The 12,660-nt window shown below is 34.5% G+C and overlaps 1 protein-coding gene across 1 annotated transcript; it reads right to left on the bottom strand.

Annotated features, from left to right (window-relative positions):
- Positions 1-6,543: 6,543 nt before the first annotated feature.
- On the bottom strand, positions 6,544-11,462 carry LOC121267448 (GDSL esterase/lipase At3g26430-like). Its single transcript, XM_041171305.1, has 5 exons — positions 11,109-11,462; positions 8,202-8,411; positions 7,936-8,105; positions 7,368-7,638; positions 6,544-6,909 (listed from the first exon to the last, which is right to left on the bottom strand). The coding sequence occupies exons 1-5, from the start codon at positions 11,344-11,346 to the stop codon at positions 6,647-6,649; spliced, it is 1,152 nt and encodes a 383-aa protein (XP_041027239.1). The 5' UTR covers positions 11,347-11,462; the 3' UTR covers positions 6,544-6,646.
- Between the last annotated feature and the right edge of the window lie 1,198 nt (positions 11,463-12,660).

Raw genomic sequence — 12,660 nt, 5'->3', positions numbered from 1 at the left:
ATCCTTCTAGAATCCCCCATCCCGAATGCATGTGTGACACATGGCAAATTGCATCTCCCTTGGCAGAATCCATAAAGAGTCCCTTAGAACATTGTGCCTCTGATTTTGCACATTCCCTAGGCACCCCAATCATTGCACCTTTTAGGAACTCACACAAGTGCATGTGTGTGGCATGTGGCCCTTAAGGTTCCGAAGCCCTCTTCTCTTGTACCTAGGGCATTGGCTTGCATGCTGGCCATGTGGCATCGCTTGTGCTAACCAAAGTGCTCCTACCCTAGGTTCCAAATGATGGTAATTTGTAAGGAAGACTAAAAGCTCCTTCTCTCTTCCATGTGGACGCCCCAAGCTAAAACCCTTGTTAGGGTTTTTCCTAAGCCCTATGCCCTTAATGGTCGATTCACACTAGCCCATGATGGGCCTCCTAGTGGGCTTGGGCACCCCCTTCTCTAAGACAAGGCCCTTGATGCTTTCCATACTCTCTGCATGCCAAAATATGGATAGATAACTGAATGGGTTAAAGTAAACATAATGAAAGTACTGAGGACATGGTAAGTCTGAGTAATCACAGGTAGTTGGAACTACCAAGTGAGATTTAATTACAAATCTTAGCAAGTTAGCAAACAACTTAAACTGACAGTTTAAATATGCATGCATGATAGTAAAAGCATGAATGCAAAATGTAAACATGAGTAACTTAACATGACATGAAAAATAGTATGACATGACTTGAACTGACATAAAATGAACTAAATTGACATGAACTTGAAAATGAATGTAACATAGCATGGCTTGAACTTGATTATGAAATAACGTGAACTAAGACTGAACATGAACTTGAGCTGAACGTGACTGAAATTGAACATGAACTTGGGATCTTGTTCAATAATAACTTAATTAATAAACATGAATTATGAATGCTACACAAATCTCCTTGAGCGGTGTGCCCAACAAATACCACATCACATCACATGTATCTGCACTAGCTGTGAGTGCATTAACATACATATCAGTTCACAGGTATCTGCACTTACTATGAAAAATATAATGGACGTATCCCGTGACAAGTATCTATACTCTCACGAGTACGTATAACATGAAATTGAAATGTGGGTGGAACCAATGCCATTCGAAGCCTGTTAACTGTACTTTTCCAACCCAAGGAATTTCACACCAGTTTAAGCACTCCAGCGTGAACAATGGTGTTCCACTAGGATATTATCTTATCCTAGTTCTTAGGGTCATGACAAATGTAAAAGACTTGACTAGTGTGAAAAATGATGTTTCGATACACACTCTGTACTTGAAACATGACGTGACGTGAAATGGATTGATTGATAACATGACAAAATGTAACGTAACATGTACGTGAGATGAATGACATGGTATAACATGAAACAGATAAACATTTTGTAACATGACTTAACATGTAACAAATAACTTTTTGTGACATGATATAACATGTAATAGATAACTTTTTGTTATATGGCATAATGTGTAACAAATAAATATTTCATGACATGGCATAGTATGATATATATATATATATAAGAACTTAAGAACATGAATAACTATTCTTTTACATATAGACAAACAATATCATGATAGTAAGTTATTCATACATAAACATGTACATGGAGTAAATCATAGCATAGCATAATATGACATTTATAATAAGCATAATAAACGTGGATGGTGATCTTTTACTACCATACAAAAACAAGTATCTTAACAGTAAGTTAAAGGCTAACTTACAATGAGTGTAGAAACTCCTTACTAACAAACTTAGAAACATAAAAATATTGTTAGGAACATTGTAAAATCCTAGAAAGATTTTATGAATCGAGCGACCATTTAGGTTTTAGTCTGTCAGCATAATCAGTTTTCTACGCGCTATAGTGATAGAGGTATCTTTTTATTTATTTGAGGCACTCAGGAGTAGAGTTTGAAAAACAAATTGTGCTATCAGTCTTAGACGATTATTTAGGATTATGGTGCAATGTTACATTTCCCCTTTTTTGAGTGAATAGGGCCCGAGGGTGCCTTTTGATTTAATCAAGGTACTTAGGAGTCAAATTTTTCAAAACAAATTGCATCATTAGACTCGTATGATTATTTAAAATTTTATGGTGCAATAATAATTTTACAATTTTTTGGGTGAATAGTAACACTTGAGATAGCGGCACCCGGTTCAAACAATTGTCAAATCGTTATTTGGAATATACAAATCAAATTAGAATCACTAAGATTGCTTCTTTGAGGGACACTTTGCACATGCCTAACCACTCATTGGAATAGTACTAGGATACTTGTCACTTAGTGAGTTAGTGTGATGGAATGGAGGCAATTCAAGCCATGTGATCGTGCCATCTGTGCAAACACTATTCCAACTACCTAAAACACTTTTAATCAACCAAAAGAGGGTTTAAATCGTAGTAAAACCCCAAACTATTGGATTTGAATTGAAACCCCAAAACTCTCATGATGGTCGAAAACCTAAACCAAGATTTCAAGCCTATGTGGCCCTATTTTGTTTGTGTTTAGTCGCTTGGATTAATCACTTTCACATGTTATTTATCACTCAATTTTTCACTCATATACCCTTAACCACTCTATTAAATCTTTTTAATCACATTGGGCCAAGAAAATTTTGATTTGGACTTGATCCCAACCGAAACCCCAAAGGAAACCCAATGAAACTCCAAATTTCAGCCCATTGGTAATGTCCAACTTTGGCCCACCGAAAACCACCAAGGGAGGCTTCTTGAGGAAGTTTCTTCCCCCTCCTAAGGCCAAGAAAAGGGCTGACACACCACTCAATTTCAGCCCCCAATAGTCACTTGATGGATTACAAAAAGCCTACTCACCCTAAGCCATCCACTTGGTCGACTTTGGCACCAAGGGGATAGCAGCTGAAAAGGCAAGATTTTCTCCAACTTTTGGCTTCCAACCTCCAATCCAAGAGTCATTCAGCCACCCCATGTCAGCCACCTATAATGCATATCAAGTCCTTTGCACTCCACACCTCACATTTTGCATTTCCATTCAATTTTCTAGAGAGAACCTGAGAGAGAGCTTCAGGTAGATTTTTGGTTGTTCATGCTCTAGTTTTACCAGCCCTATGTAAATCAAATCTCATGAAATATCATTCATTTATTTTGTTTATCTTTGAGTCTAGTTTGCTTTAGTATAGTTTGGGTAATTTTTCATAGTCTTGATTGGTAAAAATTTGATTTGAGCATTCAAAGGTCATACTGGGTGATAGTCTTGATGTTTATGTGAAACTTTGTTATTTTGATAAACTTTTTGATGAACTATTGCTAGATATTGCAATGGTGAAGTTTTAACATGTTAATATGCAACTTAGGTTTGGATTTTATTGCATGCTACTTTTTTTTTAAAAAAAATAGTTTTGCATGATTTTGGAAAGTTAGAAACTGGAAGGGTCAAAATGGTTTTTGTTTTAGTGAAGTTGAAATGTTTGGTTGTGGAAACTTGATCTAATGGTTATGATTTTCACATATGATGTGTTAGGCATTTATTTTTGGTGAATATTTGTTCTAATCTTGAAGGAATAAGTTTTATACATACAAAGGTTTGTTTAGGACCTAATTTAGAGGCTTTCAGGTATGTGTTTAAGTGTTATTGAAACGTTTTCCATGTGATTCTAGATTTAATGCTTAGATCAACTTAAAAACTTGAATATGAGGTATATCATATTATTTCTTGAATTTTAATTTCATGAAAATCAAGGATCTAGTATTTTTATTTCTAGTCTAAAAGCATATGGTACATGGTTTTGAAGTTAGTGTGCAAGCCGATTGCTTGGTGAGGATTTTTGTGATTTTAGTTGTTTGTTCCAGCATGTTATCACTTAGGTTTGATTTATAAACATGTTAAGAGTGTGTTTATGGACTTTTGGAGTCCTTGTAGTTGATTAGAAAAGCATTTGGCCAAGAACATCAAGAGTTGGTCCTTTTAGATCTAAAACTTGGCATTTTTACACTTTTATTGATATGATGCTATGATGAGATTATGATTTTCTATGAAATGTGTTTATTGGTGTCTTAGCATGATTTTGGAACCTAAGATATGATATTTAAATGTTGCAAAAGTTTGTTTAAGCATGAAAGTTCGAAGTTTGGATGAATTGCAACAAAAATCAAGTTTTTGCCTATGTATATGAATCGGCCAAGGTGTAATTTCATGTAATTGTGATGTGTTTTAAATTGTCTTAATTAGATAATTGGATTTAGGACAAAACTTACACAAGGAATATAAATTTTAGTAAGATTTGGTGTTAAGATTTGGGGTAAATTTGTAATTTAGCCATAAGTCAGTAAATTTTCATATTTTATAAGTATTTAGTGGGAGTTTCTAACATTTAGAAATATCTCGTTTCAGTTCACGCTACAATAACATTACGCTCATTCAATGTAAGTTAGCCTCTATAACTTACTCTTAGTGTATTTATGTATGTATGATAGTAAGCTAATTATTTTCATATTCTTGTCACTTATGATTATTATAAATGTTTTAATATGCTATACCATGACAATTATTACAAATACATGCTTATCTGTTACATGCCATGTTGTGCCATGTCATCTGCCACACATTCATTGTTACATGTCATGCCATGTCCCATGTGCAGAGTATGTCACAAAAAATATTTTCAAGTAAGTGGAGTCTTTATTTATATCACAACCCCAATTGCTAGGATGGGATGTTATCCTAGTGGAACTCCATTGTCCACACTAGAGTATTTAAAATGGTATGGAATTCCCTAGATTGATAAAGTACCGTTAACAGGTTTCGAATGAGACCTAAGTACTTAGTTACCAGAGTGAAGCCAAGCACCCAATGTCGGTGGTGCTAGCCTCATGTTTATTAGTTTTTAAACAATTCAATTATTATGACATACTTACAGATGGCGTAGATGCCTATACTGTGATGTGGTACCAGCAGGAGCACACGGCTCAAGGGGATCTATGTAGCATCCACATGTTCATGTTTAATCAACCATGTAAATGCTAAACAAGATTTCAAGTTCATTCCACGTTCATGTCAAGTTCAGTTCATATCAAATTTCAGTTCATTTCAGTTTTAGTTCATGTCAAGTTCAGATCATGTCACGTTCATGTCAAGCTTCAATTCATTTCATTTTCAGTTCATGTCAAGTTTCAGCTCATGTCAAGTCATGTCATGCTATTTGCCAAGTCATGTCATGCATATTCATGTTCATGTTACTATGCATTCATCTCATTTTATTGTCGTGCATGCATTTTTATACTGTTGATAACTTGGTAGTTTACTTGCTGAGATTTTGTAAACAAATCTCACTTGGTAGTCCCAACTATCATTCCTATCAGAATGGTAGACGATGTGTCACGATATAGAGAACTCGCACCAGAGGACTAGACGAGACTGACTAGTCCGCAATGAGACGACAAAGAACTAATAACTACGATTTTCCACTTTCTGTATGGGAATTTTGAGATTATAGCAGCGTTGTGATGAGCATCACAACAATTTAGTATAGTAGTTCTATTTTCACACTATATTTATGGAGTACTGGCATGTAACTTTTGAATATCTGTTATTATGTGAAGTTATGAAATATATTCATATTTTTTTAGATGTATTACATCTGGTACACAGTATTGCTCAATTTTTAAGTGATGTGTATGGTGTGCTCTACACACCGACTTGATAAGAGTAATTCTTTTTTTGCCATGCAAATATTAATTCGATCAACTTTAATAGAACCCTAGCACTAATCTTATATTGTTTCAAAATGCCAGAATCTAATGACCGTACGGGCTTCACTTTAAAATCAACTTGCATGCAAATCCAATACAAGGGAACTTGCGGTGGTGTGTATACTATTCAAAGTTGAACAAGTATTTGGCTGGCTTATTTATTGACATTCAAGACAGGCTTTTAGTTTTCTTCTTTTCGTTCCAATAAGATATTAAGAATTTTTTTCTGTTTAAATTTTAAAATAATTGAACATGGAGAATCAAACACGTGTCTTACACGTGGCCTCTTAAGTTCCTAACTAGTTCTTATTATAAGACTTTGTTAAGATATAAAATAAAATCTACCTCTTCTCATTAGCTTAAGTTTTTGGGACAAGTGGTGATTTCACATGGTATCAGAGCAGAGGTCCTGAGTTCGAACCCTGACTCTACACTCTGTCCCATTTAATTAAATATTCCACTTGTTGGGCCTACTCATTGAAGGGAAGTCTGGCCCACAAGTGAGGGGGAGTGTTGAGATATAAAATAAAATCTACCTCTTCCTATTAGTTTAAACTTTTGGGACAAGTGGTGATTTCACATAAGCTAATGGGAAGAGGTAGATTTTATTTTATATCTTAACAGACTTGGTTCAATAGAGTTGTAAATATCTTAGGTAAAGTTTAGGTTGAACTTAGAATAAAAATTGTAAAAATGGCAAGTTTGCTGGACTTCATGAGATCCACCTTATTGAAACTAAAACAGTCATAAGTTCTCTTGATCCTGCCATCAGATGAAACTTGCATTCATAGCAAAAATAATTACGCACGTTATAAATGGTGAAAATCCAAAAGGAAATAAGCCGGTTCCAATGGAAACGAGGAAGAATAAGCATATAATATAAATCATCATGAATACCTATGGCATGCCTGTTTCAATGGAATTGGGGGATCAGAGAAAGAACCACCGACTATTTGATCAAAAACCCATTTGTTAGCAGCCTGAGTGTAGTGGACGCCATCCCAGTTTATCCAAGCTGCTGGATCTTTGCAGGGCTTCCCCACCAAAACCTCTTTTCCATGCACCTTTATCTTTCCCCCACATCCCAAATGCATGTTGTAGTTATACTTCCCACCATGGCCACAACATGCTCTCAACGACTCCTCAAACCCTGCAAATGCACGTCACCTTTATATATGCTGCTATAAACAGAGAAATTTATAGCAATACTAAAAGCATTTACTCAAGTTTTTATCAGTTGGGACACTGATTCCGGAGTCTAGAAAAGCTGGACCATAATTTATTTAAGTTTCAAAAATTAGCAGAAATGTATTTTTGCAGTTTGCATCTCATACTATCAGCAGTTTTGCACTTTACATCAAAGTATCAAACCGATGCTTTACAGTCTCATGCTCCTAAAAACTGACAAATAATACCATGTCTAAGTTTGACACATAAGATGAATGAAAAATGGGTATCATGACATAGTCAAGAAAGTTTTTGCAATTTACCATGTTAAGGAGAATACTTTTAATAGTTTGAGATTTGCAAAGTATAGTTACCAATCATCAGCACTATGGCCAAAGAACTCAAGAGTGCTGATAAATGATGGATGGAGGTCTTACGTACCATGTTTCTTTGCTTGACTAATGAGAGAGTACTTCACTGAGTAAACATCGACATAGGTGATCGCAGCCAGAGGAAGATCCTTCCGAAGTTGGACCACAACCTGTTTTAACTTCCGATTAAAATATTGAGCCACATCGTTGAATGGAGTGGCACATCCAGCCTTGTCCACTTGTGCAGCTGTGATCTTGAGACGATCCAAGATATAAGGCAAACAACCAACGGGGCCGGTATTATGTATCCAAAACGACCTGCCTCCTTGACCATAGATATCCTGGAAATGCAAGCACTCAACAGTTTTTTACTTAGAATGGAGAACTAACATAAATATGAGCAAAATTTTGTTTACTTAGTTTCTTAAATTACATGGTTTCAATATTAGAACATTGTGTTTTTGTTAAGTACTGGACTTCCCTCATTTTTATCTCATCATGCTGATATGGTGCTCCATAATCCTTGGACCAACTCTTTTTTTATTCAAGAAAAAATTAATTGGTTAATAGGCAATGCTACGGTCAACATAGTGGAATATGAATATAACATGTAGCATAACTTATTCTAACATATGCACCTTAACAATGTCTGTGAACTGAGCCAAGACATCAGGAACATATGCTCTAACTTGATCGGTTGACATATTGAGGAAGTAACCTGCCGTCAAGTCATTCTGACCAATATCGAATGTGTATAAAGCACGAGAAAAATGTTCCCGCTTGGGCAATAGTTCCTGGAAAACCCATTCTACAAAAAGCACGAAAATACACTTACAAAAAGCAATTTAGGATGTTACGAAGGCATACAAAAATGGAAAGTCAATGTGGTAAAGGAAAATGTTACCTCTACTGCGAAAGGCTTGTGTTCTACGATGAAAGTCGTTGAATTGATACCATTGAACATTCAAAGAGAAAGGACTAAAACCACTTTGATGAAGGGTTGTGTTTTGGGGTCTAACGGTGGAGCCAGCAGTGGCAAAGTTGGCCCCATGCGTGAAGTTCGATCCCACAGCATCAAGGTAAGCATTCAAATATGGCAATCCCAAGCTCTCAGCTGCGAATACCAAACTTCCTTTCAGCTTAAATTTTTGGAATAAGTGGTGATTTCACATGGTATCAAAGTAGAGATATTAATTTCGAATCCAAATTCTACACTTCACCAATTTCAGTTGTTAGAAGCACTTATTAAGAAGAACTCTGACTCATACGTAAGAAAAAGTGTTAAGACAAATATAAATATTATATCTACCTTTCTATCAGTTTAAATTTTTGAAATAATTAGTGATTTCACATTAATCAACTCTTACTCGGGGCGTTGTTTATCCCTTTTTTCGACCCAATTTAAACAAACCTCAAATGAAAATATGTAAATTTCTTTCCTTTTTTTTTATATATATAAAAAAAAAAAAAAAAAAAAAAAAAAAAAAAAAAAAGTGTCTCTTCTTAAAATTGAGTGAAGCTTCAATCTCTTTACCAAATAGTTCCAATTAATGTACAAACAAACTGTTTTCGTTTCCACGTCTCTTTGGTAAACAGAGCTATACTCATGCTCTGTTTTATCCGTGAGAGCCCGCTAACACAACTAAAATACTTGTATTTCCACCAACTACACTCAAGTGGACCAAAAAGAATGGCACGTGATTTTATACCCGTGGAAAAACCCTCTCTTAAAGACCAACAAAAAAGATGGCACGTGATAGACGCATCTACCAAAAAATAAAAGAGACAAGAAATAATTACGTAGGTGGAAATAAAAAGCTCAAAGTAATTGCATGATTTAATCGTAGCTTTTTTGTTTTCTTATGTTGCCTACTACTCGTGAGTTCACTCTCGTGCCTAAACAAACCTTTTTGCTTTCATTTCTTATGGGTTGGAACTTGGAGCTGTTATTTTTCATTACCTATCCAAGTTTCTCTGAACACTATCTATTTCAAATTTTTTTTTTTTTTTTTTTTTCACCAAGTATACGGTTCTTACGCACATTCGTCGGCTTCTTCGGCTTATATGTTTGCCCTGTTTTTAAATGGTGATCAGTCTCTGCCCCAAGAGAGACCTCAATAAGCAAAACTAAGGTGATGTTTGAACGTTAAACGTTGAGAAGGTTTTTTATGAATAATGAAGAAATGTAGTCGTCGAAAGTTTTATAGGTTTTCATTATAGTGTGGGTTTTATATTAAAATAATGCATTTTAATAATATTTGTAAAAGTGTGAGTCTAAGCCCGTTTGGAAGTTAAACTCAGTTAAAATCAATTCAATTCTGCTTAATTTTAAACTACGTCTAATATCTAAACACTCAACTCTCAAATTACTAAACTCATATCAACTTAAAACCTCTTTACACGTAGGTCGCACGACCTTTTTAAATCAACACATCTTTACACGTGGGACTCACGACCTTTTTCAACTCAACACCTCTTTATACGCGAGATCTAATTTTCCATAAATATATTTAAACTCATATTAACATTCAAACACATCTAAATTCATCTTAGGTAATTCTCACAAAACTCACTCCATCATCTGAACTCACTACTATTTATAAAGAATTTAAATCATTTCAACTCGGCTCAACATCCAAACAGAAAGATTAAATTGAGGTGTTTTTATATTAAAATAATATATTTTAATAAAAAAGTAAAAAAGTTTTGAATGATGAGGAAGAAGTTGAAAAAAAGTTTAGACCGTAGATGAAAAACTATTCTCGTGTAGGAATATTATTAATCCTATCCACAAGACCACAACCATTCACTTGGACTTGGAGGGTAGGTCTAGAAAATATTGATTCTTCTTTTTCATAGTATAATATTGAGCTATATATATAATATAAAAATATTATAAATATAATAAAAGATCATAATATTTATCAATTTAGAACATACGATGCACTTTTATAAAAATAAAAGATAGAAAATTACAGATGAGGGCTTCACTCTTCCTTTTACGTTCTGCTTTAATATTTTATATTTGAGTTTTGTTAAGTATAAACGAGTTCGTGCACCATATCGCGTACCGATAATTTTTTTTTAATTTAAAAAAAATAAAAAAAAAATTTTGAGAGAAGAAAAAAATCTCTTATATCATAAAAATTATTTTTATTTTTAATTCATATCATTTTATTAAATATATATATTATATATCAATATTAATACATGAATTGATGTACGAATTTACTTGCAATAAAATTTTTCCTTTATATTTTTAAGGGAGGAAATGAGGACGTTTGAAAAAGACTTTGGCGATGCAGTGGCCCCACACTTTCCCTTAATCTGCCACTAAATGCTAAAGTCACACATGGGCTCCGATGGCTCCCGAGGGTTTTATTTATTTATTCGGTAATTAAAAAAAAGATTCTTGTGAATTTATATTTTTTTAAAAAATATTTAAAAATATTAAAAAAAAATTACTCTATCGTCGGATCCCATGTGCGGCGGTAGAGCCACTCTTTTCTCTATTTCCAACTTTTTGAGAAACGTAAATGTAAAGCTAGAGAACAGAACGACAAATAATTCGGATTGAACATCGTATTCCAAAAGATTCTAAGAGGAACCACAATATAACTCTCCAATATTAGTAACTGCAATATTAAGAAAGTGCATATAAAAGGCATTTTTTCGTTTTTTTAATTTTTCTTTTTTTTTTTCAGTTTTAGAAGAAATAGAGATAGGAAATATGGAAATGGTAGTTAAGGGAAAAGGATCGCATTGGACAATTTAAAAGAGCAAGTGAGAAAAGAAATATGAAGTAATTTACCTATGAAATCAATGACCAGACGGCCATCACAATACCGTCCGGCTGGGCCATGGAAGTAGGACTCTCCATGTGGGGCAGCAGCTTGCCCAAATGCTGCCGATAAACCTCCAGTGTCCGAATTCGAGTCTCCGAAGTTGAAGATGGCTGGAAAATCACAGTGAGTTGAAGAAGAAACTGGCTTTCCAAGCGATGTCAGTGAGAGTGCAAGGCCAAAAATGACAAGCCAATGGGGTTCCATTTCTGTCGGTAAGAGAGAGAGAGAGATGAAAGTAAGATAGGGATGGCTGTAACTCCAGAGATAAGAGGGAAGAATGAGACAAAGAGCATGGAGACTTTCTGTTTTGTCCCCCCTCCCCCTCCCCCGCGATTGTATTCTAAGGTTTTGTTTTGGGTATTGAGAAGGTTTTTTAAAATACTTTATTATTATTAATTATTTTATTATTTTTTTTCTTATTATTATTTATTATTATTTAATATTCTATCATTATTTTTTTATTACTATTTAAGAAATACTTAAAAATACATCGCTACCCAAACGCAACTTAAGACAAAGATACACCAGCTCAATGAATTGGTTTTGACCCATGAAATTAGAATCGCACTTCCTCCTCCCAAGTCTTGTATGGATTTCAAAAATCTTGACTTCATCCAACTATCGATATATATTATTATTATTATTATTATTATTATTTATGTTTATCAAGCTTGTAAGGGCCCTCAAATAAGAAATAATCTACTCAACTCCCGATCTATTGGTTGCACACCACACACCCACGTGGCAAACCCAGTTTGCAACCCCACGTGATGATTCTTCTCTCTCACCCATCACGCTTCCCTCTTCTGCCTCAGAAAAGAAACGAACAACTTCTCCCTCACCCCCAACTCATTGCAGCATCCCACCCCAACAAAAATGTGTATAAATATTACAATACGTGGACCGGTTTTTCTGTCTTCCTCGTTTCACTTTCTTCCTCTTTATCTCCCCCCCCTACACTTCTCTTTTGTACCCATTTTCTTAATTTGTCCTTTTCCTTGTCATTCTTCACAACTCGAACCAAGGAAGAGGCTAATGGTAAGGTTCTTTGCAACTATTTTTCTTTTTTACGTTTTCTTTTCTTTTATTCTGTAGTCAAGTATCTGAACTCCCTTGTTTTGCAATTTATCTTGGTTGTCATTCTCGCTTATCTATATTGATTTATAGTTTCTAGTTTTTTTCTTTTTTTGGGAGTTTCTAGATGGGTCCATTATCATCACATGCCATGACACTATTTATGTATATATTTTATTACAAGCTATGGTTCTTTAGATTTTGGGAAATTAGCTGTTAACATTCTAATTTAGACCCTGTTCTGTTTTTTGGGAGTGAACAGATTTGAGCATGCATGGAATTATTTATACTTTTATGCATGTTTGGTATTTTCGTTTCTCCACACATGAATTAGAAAAAATCACGTCTCTACCTCTTTGCTTGTAGAGAAGGTTTTTCCTTACAAGAAAAGAATTTAAATTGTTGATGGCGGAGAAGCTTCAAACTTTTGTTACCCTTGATGGT

The sequence above is a fragment of the Juglans microcarpa x Juglans regia genome, chromosome 5S, assembly GCF_004785595.1.
Source record: "Juglans microcarpa x Juglans regia isolate MS1-56 chromosome 5S, Jm3101_v1.0, whole genome shotgun sequence".
Lineage (NCBI taxonomy): Eukaryota > Viridiplantae > Streptophyta > Magnoliopsida > Fagales > Juglandaceae > Juglans > Juglans microcarpa x Juglans regia.
This window is presented reverse-complemented; position numbering and strand designations above follow the sequence as displayed.

Bases quoted from the DNA above. Each gene is read 5' to 3' on its own strand.
- LOC121267448 (XM_041171305.1), bottom strand. From the start codon at position 11,346: ATGGAACCCCATTGGCTTGTCATTTTTGGCCTTGCACTCTCACTGACA. The intron at 8,412-11,108 runs GTAAATTACTTC...TGGTATTCGCAG, and splicing joins TCTGGTCATTGATTTCATAG to CTGAGAGCTTGGGATTGCCA. The intron at 6,910-7,367 runs GTACGTAAGACC...GTGCATTTGCAG, and splicing joins TAGTCAAGCAAAGAAACATG to GGTTTGAGGAGTCGTTGAGA.